Source organism: Sinocyclocheilus grahami, unplaced genomic scaffold, assembly GCF_001515645.1.
Source record: "Sinocyclocheilus grahami isolate Dianchi unplaced genomic scaffold, SAMN03320097.WGS_v1.1 scaffold972.1, whole genome shotgun sequence".
NCBI classification, from domain to species: domain Eukaryota; kingdom Metazoa; phylum Chordata; class Actinopteri; order Cypriniformes; family Cyprinidae; genus Sinocyclocheilus; species Sinocyclocheilus grahami.
The window spans coordinates 579410-589445 of record NW_015506151.1 but is presented as its reverse complement, the minus strand read 5'-3'; the positions used below and the strand labels follow the sequence as shown (position 1 = coordinate 589445).

Here is a 10036-nt window from a genome sequence, read left to right as displayed (position 1 = left end):
AAGAAGGGAAGGGGGGGGGGGGGGGGGGGGGGGGGGGGGGGGGGGGTTTGTTTGGACCAAATGGACCAGCTTTTCCAATGTTCTCATTTCTGAAAACCATCCATCCCATCACCCAAAATTGGCGCAATGAGCTCCTAAGAGCCTTCAGCACATGGACTCCCCTCTGTGAGTTGGGATGTGCTTTTTGCACTTATTGTGGGCCTGTATGTTATATTTGGATCAATTGGAATAGTTGTAGGCCAGAATGTGGTGTTGGTGGTGGCGAGATTTTCCTGTTTTTGGAGAGTACGCCTTTTATATTCCATCGTTTTGGAGAAAGAGCACGACCTCCTTGTGCATCCGAGACGACCAAGTGAAAAAGCACTGACCGTCGTGCACTGACATTCACATGTGACTCTTTCTTGAATTCCTTTAACGTTTTTATTACATTGCCAAAGAACCTGTGCTTAAATCCAAGGTAGTACATTTTTACGCTTCCCAAAGACACCCAGTTCCTACAATCCCAGAACCAACGACTGAGATCTAGCATATTCAAATGTGCGACTAGGAAGACTAACTCTACTTCCATCCTCTGATATTTTGGTACTTGGCTTTTGAAGGACATTGAGGGCTTGTGGGGGAATTTACTTGCATATATCAGTAGTCGAAAACTAGAATATCATTCTCCAAGGGTATGCCTGAAATGGTGCCATCTATGATTTTCCTAGCCGAAAACATGTTGCACAAAATTCATGTTTGGGTTGAACATGTTTCATGGAGCTTTATATCATTATTCCTGTATAATTGTATTTCAGGAGCGTGATTGGTCGGCAATTGATCAGCATATCCAGCTTAAATTATACGGCCCTTTCCATTTCCCTAAAAAAAAGTAATTGTAAAAAAAAATGTTATTTTGCTCTAATTTGCTTCTCCATATGTTATGAGCTATGTATAAGATATCAGCAATCATTTGGCTGAAGCAATCATCAGTTGTGGTGTAAATATGATGAATAGGCAGCTGTAAGGCTGAAACTCCATATGCACCTGTTCTATTATTGGATTTATTTTTAAACTGTGTTTTAAATTGCGTCTTACAGGGTTTTGTGTATGCTGCATGAAAAAAGTGGATGGTTTTAATTGATTTGGACTTTAAATCGGCCTCGTGTCTTATTTCCTTGCTTTCTGCCAGCTAATGTGTAGCAAAGCTTTTCAGTTATAAGAAAACTTGAGCATTAAGTGATGGAAATGTTATGCGTTTGATCGAATGCCGATTGAGTTCATTTCCTGACAAACTGCAGACAAGATGGGGCTGTGTGTGAGTTGGTTGGTTTCTTTTTATTTTTTATCTTTATTAATTTATAAATGCGAGTCTGAAAAATGTTACTGTGAAATTTGTCATATCAACTTCCAAAAGAGCAAGTGAAGCCTTTGTTTTTTTGTTCGAGGCCAATGAATGTAACTCGTTTACCCATGTTCATAGTTAATTAAAGATGTACACAAGCACTACCACTAAAAATAAAGTTTTATTGCACTGTTTTAAAAACAAGTTTTGTTTTGACCAGGGTCTAGGTCATTTGGCGTGATTTATTATAAGAAAATTAATTTAGTTTATTTCAGATAGCAATAGAAGTAAAAATAGAAACTTTTTTCAACTCCAGTGTTTCAGTAGATTCACTTTTTTCCTTCAAAATACCAGTGTTCTTTTCTCTTGATAACTGTCTAACAGATCTAGCCGTGTTTTCGTTTCTTGGCAGAACTGCTGGCCACAATTGAATTTATAGTGGTTCGATCTCACGGAGTCTCATGGAGCAGCTTTAATTAGGACCGAACGGCCTGTGAATCTTGATTCTGCCTCTGAGATCATCAGCTGTATATTCAACGTTTGATTCAGCACTTTGTTAGTAATACATGCTATTAATTAATATAATCGCTAAATTCGGGTTATGTCAAACTTTTGGCAGTTGTGTGACATGCTGCAGCTAAACTGGTAGGTTGTGGAACTAACAATATCATGGGAACACATTTACTGATTAAATGTATACATTGAGTGCACTAAAGTGTTCAATGAATAAATGCAAACATATAAAGGAATGTAAAAAAGATGACATCTATAAAACTCCCCAACACATTTTAACATTGATCACAAAATAAAAGCTAAACACATGTGCAACACAATACAAAAACTAATAAAGAACAATATTATCCAAAATAAAACATGTGGCCCTGGACCACAAAACCAGTCATAAGGGTCAATTTTTCGAAATTGGGATTCATACATATGAAAGCTGAATAAATAAGCTTTCCATTGATGTATGGTTTGTTGGGATAAGACAACATTTGGCCGAGATACAACTATTTGAAAATCTGGAATCTTGAGCAAAAAAATCTAAATATTGAGAAAATCACCTTTAAAGTTGTCCAACTGAAGTTCTTAGCAATGCATATTACTAATCAAAAGTTAAGTTTTAATATACAGTGGTGTGAAAAAGTGTTGGCCCCCTTCCTGATTTCTTTGCATGTTTGTCACACTTTAATGTTTCAGATCATCAAACAAATTTAAATATTAGTAAAAGATAACACAAGTGAACACAACATTCAGTTTTTAAATTAAGGTTTTTATTATTAAGTGAAAAATCAGGAAGGGGGCCAACACTTTTTCACACCACTGTATATATAGTAGGAAATTTACTAAATATCTTAATGGAACATGATCTTGACTTAATATCCTAATGATTATTGAAAAATATAATTTTGAACCATACAATGTATTTTTGGCTATTGCTACAAATATATGACTCAGCGACTTGAGACTGGTTTTGTGGTCCAGGGTCACATATTTTTGATGAAAAAGTACAATGTTCTTTTTTTAAATACAGTCAACATGCTCAAAAAAAATCTAGGTGCCAAGTCATATATTCAAAAATAACACCTTACCATAAATTTTTCAAAATGGTAATTTCCAAAAACATTTAAATATATTACACCTATAAAGAAATGGCAATGTCCCTCTTGTAAAAAAATTTATAAAATTTTGTAAATGTTTTTTCAATTAGTTCCCAATAAACTACATTATTTTTGGTCACCTATGCAGTTATTTGTGAAACAATACAGTTGAGACTAAAGTGCTCAATTCTTAAGGGATAAAACTGCAGTGCTGTTAAACTGTATTTAGAAACAACTGGTATAAAACGTCTGAAAACAGTTATTTAACCCAAAACAAGTCCGTTTTATGTATGTCAAATTCTTGACTGTGGCTGAATGAAGGATTTTTACAGTCACTGTTTGAGATTTGACAACAGCGACCGAAAGTTGTCCAGCTCTCTGACACTTGTGGAGATCCTGAAACAAAACAAGACGCATGAAAAAGACATGTCAACTAAATATATCTAGACAAAAATAGATATTGACATACCTTCCGAAAGCATTGAACAAAGACACAATTTCCTGCCGGCTGAGCTGAAATGATGGATTGGTGTTGCTTGCGTTGGGCATTGCCTCTATCTGCCTTTCTGAGAACAGGATTTTCAGCGCGGTTCCCAGGCCTTGGGTCTATGAGAGACATTCACTGAACGTCAAATATCAACACAAATAACATCATCTGGTTACCTGTCATGATCTTTACCCTTTACCTGCAATTTGCCCCAAAGTCTGCATTTAAAGCATTCAACACAGTCCATGATGCGCGAGATGTTCTTAAAGGTCAGCTTGAAGTCTTCCTAAGGTCAGGGAAGATGCAACTGATTTATTACTTCTTTAAAAACATATTTCTGCAACATTGTTAATATAGCAAACATGGAAAGGAGCCACTGACTTTCAGTTTCATGGCTTCCTTCTTATTTCCAGCAAATAGAGCGGTCTCATCAAAATGCAATGGAAACAATCTGCAAATAAAGAATGTTATATTACTTCAAAAATGTTGAACATATATGTATAAAAACACTATATTATGTAATATTATTAAAATTTTAAATAACCATTTTCTATTTTACTATATTTAAAAATGTATTCCTGTGATGATAAAGCTGAATTTTCACTCTTCTCTTCAGTGTCACATGATCCTTAAGAAATCATTCTAATACGTTGTTTGGGTGCTCCAGAAACATTTCTTATTATTATCAACAGTTTTTTTGGAATTAGTATATTATTATAATATTTTGGAAACAGTGATATTTTTTTTATATATTAGCTAAATAAAAATATTAAAACTCCACTATTTTTGAAAATAGGCTCATTTTCCAACTCCCCTAGAGTTAAACAGTTGAGTTTTACCGTTTTCGAATCCATTCAGCCGATCTCCGGGTCTGGCGGTAGCACTTTTAGCTGTAGCTTAGCATAGATCATTGAATCCGATTAGACCGTTAGCATCTCGCTCAAAAATGACCAAAGAGTTTCGATATTTTTCCTATTTAAAACTTGATTCTTCTGTAGTTACATCGTGTAGTAAGACCGTCGGAAAATGAAAAGTTGCGATTTTCTAAGCCAATATGGCTAGGAACTATACTCTCATTCCAGCGTAATAATCAAGGAACTTTGCTGCCGTACCATGGGTGCAGCAAGCGCAATGATATTACGCAGCGCCTGAAAATAGTCCCCAGCACGCTCCCTGTGCAAGAAGGTGGTCACGTTGGTTATGTTGACAGAAGTAAGCCTATTTTCAGGTGCAGCGTAATATCATTGCGCCTGCAGTACCCATGGTACATGGTAAGTTCCTTGATTATTACGCCGGAATGGGAGTATAGTTCCTAGCCATATCGGCCTAGAAAAATCGCAACTTTTCATTTTCCGTCGGTCTTACTACACGATGTAACTGCAGAAGAATCAAGTTTTAAATAGGAAAATTATCGAAACTCTTTGGTCATTTTTGAGCGAGATGCTAACGGTCTAATCAGATTCAATGATCTATGCTAAGCTACAGCTAAAAGTGCTACCGCCAGACCCGGAGATCGGCTGAATGGATTCGAAAACGGTAAAGCTCAACTGTTTAACTCTAGGCGAGTTGGAAAATGAGCCTATTTTCAAAAATAGTGGAGTGTTCCTTTAATAACTCAATCACTTAAAAAAACATTGCAATGTTCTTACTTGGCCATATGGAGGAGCTCTAGAAGCAATTTCTTTTTCTCGTTATCTTCTGTGGGTTGGCCAGTGTACAAATGGAAGGCGGGACGTTCAAAATAAGGGAGTATTTTTGCCAGAGCACGCAGCTCAATAAGGTACAGGAAGTAGAGGTTGCGGAGCCTCTTTGGCCCCTCCCCTTCTGTCAGCTCCTTGTCAAACCTAAGCTGGAACTCGGAGACATTGTGACTCCACTTCATTTCGAACCAGTTTTCTGACCAATCAAATCAAATCAGACAATTAAACACTCAAGTTTAAATAGTCCCAGAAATTACAGAAATACTTTTTAAACTTTACAATTTTAACCTTCAATGAAAAACACAAAAGTCGTGACTCACCATCTAGTAGGTACCTGGCACTCAGGTGTATGTTTATACTGGCATGCAGTCCTGAGATCAGCCTGAAGAACGCTCGTTTCTCCACACACAAGCCTGGGGGAACAACAAAAGGAACATGTCAATTAAAATATACAGTAGCAAATATAAAAAACACCACCTATAAGCAGAAACTTACCCTCCAGCCAGCAGTAGAACCCCTGCCCTTTAATTAGAAACAGACTTGTCAATTTCTAGCTGATCAAATCACTGGTTAAATGGATTTGAAGTGTGTAACCTTACCATCATCTCCTAAAGTGGAGGGAAAGAAAGAGAAAGACGATTACGAGGATTACCCATCATAAGCATCACGATATGGTCCATGACATGGGTCTACTGCATATAAAATCAATGTGCTAAAAAGCTGACAAATGTTAGACTTGAAAACATAAAACAAAACATTAATTAATGCTTACCACTGTTAGATGCCAAAGGATTCAGTGGCCGTTTAACTGAATATGGTCTGAAAAAGTAGCAAAAAAAAATAAAAATGACGAGAGTTGTCACAACATTATGAGCACTCAATGATAATTAATACAAATATTAAAGACAGGTTAGGGTGCAAATTATGGGTGGGTTTTTAGGGCATGTTATTTGTTCAAAAATTCTGTAAAAACAGAAACATTGTGAAATACTATTACAATTAAAAATAGCGCTTTTCTGTTTTAATATATTTGAAACTGTAATTTATTCCTGTGAGTTCAAAGCTGAATTTTCAGTAGCAATTACTCCAGTCTTCAATGACAAATGATCCTTCAGAAATCTTTCAAATACAATGATTTGTGCTCAAGAAATAATCTGAATGTAAAAGTCTGATCTGCACGAAATACTCGCGAACAGAAGCTGTAGCTATTTATAATAAGTTATTGACATAAGTAAAAAAACAAGACATACACTGCCGTTCGAAAGTTTGGGATCAGTAAGATATTTCATGTTTTTTAAAGAAGTCTCTTCCGCTCATCATGGCTGCATTTATTTGATCAGAAATACAAAAAAAAAACTGTAATATTGTGAAATATTATTGCAATTTAAAATAATGGTTTTCTATTTTAATATACTTTAAAATATCATTTATTTCTGTGATGCAAAGCTGAATTTTCAGCATCATTACTCCAGTCTTCAGTGTCACATGATCCTTCAGAAATCATTCTAATATGCTGATTTAATATCAATATTGGAAACAGTTTTGCTGCTTCATATTTTTTTGGAACATGTGATGCTTTTTTCAGGATTCTTTGAAGAATAAAACATTAAAGAAAACAGCATTTATTCTAAATAGAAATCTTTTGTAACAACATACACTATCTTTCAAAAGTTTGGGGTCAGTAATTTCTTATCTTTTCTTTTAAAGAAATGAATGCTTTTATTCAGCAAGGATTGTTAAATTGATAAAAAGTGTTCATACAGACTCTATTTTAAATAAACGCTGTTCTTGTTAACTTTATTCATCAAATAATCCTGAAAAAAAGTATCACAGGTTCCAAAAAATATTAAGCAGCACAACTGTTTCCAATACTGATAATAAATCAGCATATTAGAATGATTTCTGAAGGATCATGTGACACTGAAGACTGGAGTAATGATGCTGAAAATTCAGCTTTGCATCACAGAAATAAATTATATTTTAAAGTATATTAAAATAGAAAACCAGAATTTTAATGGTAATAATATTTTCAATATTACAATTGTTTCTGTATTTTTGGTCAAATAAAGCGCATGATGAACAGAAAATGTGTTTCTTTAAAACACATTTAAAATCTTACTGATCCCAAACTTTTGAACAGCAGCGTAGTTGATGGTTAGCTAACTATTCTGAGGTTGCGAACGCTCGTTTGAAAGTGTGAGAAACTTTAAATGAAATCATTTTACTGACAGAAATTACAGTGACCCCATGAAGGTCACTAAATACTCTTCCACACTGGTCAGAATAAATATGATCGTGACTCTTTACTTGAAGCAGTTCTCCTCATATATGCTGTTCCAGATCCGCCAGGCCTCTGGTCCTTTATAGCCAGTGAAACGCTCAGGGTTGAGCAGGAGGTCGACATACTGTGATTCAGGCGAGTCCACATCTAAGAAAAGAAAACAAAATCAATGATACAACCTGTGGAGGATGAATAAAGCATACTGGTCTGCATGTACTGGCCAATGATCACACACTTCAAATAACAAGCAGATCATCAATTGAGCAAACTATGAAAGCCTTGATTACCGTCCAACATGCAGAAACGGTCCGATTCATCATCGTGTTTCTTCCACTCCTGAAGAGCCTGGCGTGTCTCGTCACTACATGGGGAAACATTGAGAGAGAGAACTTGCACAAACAAGGTCAAAAAGTAAAGAATTGTAAGTATTCCTGACTCTTAGAAAGTGCAACACATTGACACAAACATACCTTAGAGAACCGTTGACAGCTCCAAGTTTCTCTGCCTTCTCACACTCCTCTAAATCCTGACTGGCTGCTTCTGAATACTGTGAGGAAAAATAATCAACATCCACCAACAACAAAACGTGTGATATACACTATATGACTTAATAATACCTTATAACTGCTGGATTTAAGGCCCTCTGGTACTTCACCCTGCACAGAAAGACACAAGGAGTATTTTCACTTCACAAGTCACATATGAAATCCCTCAAGACAAAATCAACTGAATGAACTTTGAAAAGCTCACCGGTGTGCATGGTTTCACAGCACAGTATTTGAGTCCACACTGACTGTGGTCTGTCCAGAACGGGCAGGGGTTGTTCAGATTGACCTGAGCATAATATTGAATATTAGAGATGAAAGAACAAACAATAAATAGATATTTTCACTCTATTACCAACCATAAACTCACCTTATAAAACCGGAAATAATCAGATGATAGTAGTTTTTGTAGTTTGGGAAAGATTTCTTTGTTGTTGAACCTGTCGATGGTCTCAACATCACAAGCACAATCATCAAGAGTCCCAGTGACCTACGTCCAATTAATTAAAATGAACACATTTTGACACAAATTAAGTTGGTTAATCATGTTCATTTGCAAAATGACATTAAAAATCAGTCTCAGAACACCACTTGAAAAAAAAAATACTGTGAAGATACCTTACATGAAGATATAGTGATGGTTTCAAATGTCAATACTACAACCATTTTATATAGTTGCCAATGCCATACAGTTTCATCATTTGTGGATTACTTGATATGGATTTTTCAAAATACAGGTGCATCTCAATAAATTAGAATGTCGAGGAAAAGTTCATTTATTTCAGTAATTCAACTCACATTGTGAAACTTGTGTATTAAATAAATTCAACGCACACAGACTGAAGTAGTTTAAGTCTTTGGTTCTTTTAATTGGGATGATTTTGGCTCACATTTAACAAAAACCCACCAATTCACTATCTCAACAAATTAGAATATGGTGACATGCCAATCAGCTAATCAACTCAGAACACCTGCAAAGGTTTCCTGAGCCTTCAAAATGGTCTCTCAGTTTGGTTCACTAGGCTACACATTCATGGGGAAGACTGCTAATCTGACAGTTGTCCAGAAGACAATCATTGACACCTTTCACAAGGAGGGTAAGCCACAAACATTCATTGCCAAAGAAGCTGGCTGTTCACAGAGTGCTGTATCCAAGCATGTTAACAGAAAGTTGAGTGGAAGGAAAAAGTGTGGAAGAAAAAGATGCACAACCAACCGAGAGAACCGCAGCCTTATGAGGATTGTCAAGCAAAATCGATTCAAGAATTTGAGTGAACTTCACAAGGAATGGACTGAGGCTGGGGTCAAGGCATCAAGAGCTACCACACACAGACGTGTCAAGGAATTTGGCTACAGTTGTCATATTTCTCTTGTTAAGCCACTCCTGAACCACAGACAACGTCAGAGGCGTCTTACCTGGGCTAAGGAGAAGAAGAACTGGACTGTTGCCCAGTGGTCCAAAGTCCTCTTTTCAGATGAGAGCAAGTTTTGTATTTCATTTGGAAACCAAAGTCCTAGAGTCTGGAGGAAGGGTGGAGAAGCTCATAGCCCAAGTTGCTTGAAGTCCAGTGTTAAGTTTCCACAGTCTGTGATGATTTGGGGTGCAATGTCATCTGCTGGTGTTCGTCCATTGTGTTTTTTGAAAACCAACCTCACTGCACCCGTTTACCAAGACATTTTGGAGCACTTCATGCTTCCTTCTGCTGACCAGCTTTTTGAAGATGCTGATTTAATTTTCCAGCAGGATTTGGCACCTGCCCACACTGCCAAAAGCACCAAAAGTTGGTTAAATGACCATGGTGTAGGTGTGCTTGACTGGCCAGCAAACTCACCAGACCTGAACCCCATAGAAAATCTATGGGGTATTGTCAAGAGGAAAATGAGAAACAAGAGACCAAAAAATGCAGATGAGCTGAAGGCCACTGTCAAAGAAACCTGGGCTTCCATACCACCTCAGCAGTGCCACAAACTGATCACCTCAATGCCACGCCGAATTGAGGCAGTAATTAAAACAAAAGGAGCCCCTACCAAGTATTGAGTACATGTACAGTAAATGAACATACTTTCCAGAAGGCCAACAAGTCACTAAAAATGTTTTTTT

The 10036-nt window shown here is 36.6% G+C and overlaps 1 protein-coding gene and 1 long non-coding RNA gene across 2 annotated transcripts in view; one reads left to right on the top strand and one right to left on the bottom strand.

Moving 5' to 3' along the window:
• Positions 1–30: 30 nt before the first annotated feature.
• On the top strand, positions 31–1502 carry LOC107564957 (uncharacterized). The gene is made up of 2 exons (XR_001606308.1): positions 31–582; positions 655–1502. It is a non-coding gene; the product is annotated as an uncharacterized lncRNA (long non-coding RNA).
• A 1666-nt stretch (positions 1503–3168) lies between these two features.
• LOC107564954 (ERO1-like protein alpha) overlaps positions 3169–10036 on the bottom strand; it is a 9358-nt gene continuing 2490 nt past the window's right edge. Inside the window, exons 2-16 of the mRNA XM_016250134.1 lie at positions 8306–8425; positions 8141–8224; positions 8008–8046; positions 7861–7937; positions 7678–7751; positions 7417–7537; positions 5882–5928; positions 5709–5717; positions 5605–5631; positions 5430–5522; positions 5059–5305; positions 3791–3860; positions 3609–3695; positions 3392–3528; positions 3169–3318 (exon numbers count right to left, since the gene is read on the bottom strand). Coding sequence (XP_016105620.1) covers positions 3255–3318; positions 3392–3528; positions 3609–3695; positions 3791–3860; positions 5059–5305; positions 5430–5522; positions 5605–5631; positions 5709–5717; positions 5882–5928; positions 7417–7537; positions 7678–7751; positions 7861–7937; positions 8008–8046; positions 8141–8224; positions 8306–8425 — 1296 coding nt within the window. The 3' untranslated portion in view covers positions 3169–3254. The remainder of the gene's footprint in view (positions 3319–3391; positions 3529–3608; positions 3696–3790; positions 3861–5058; positions 5306–5429; positions 5523–5604; positions 5632–5708; positions 5718–5881; positions 5929–7416; positions 7538–7677; positions 7752–7860; positions 7938–8007; positions 8047–8140; positions 8225–8305; positions 8426–10036) is intronic.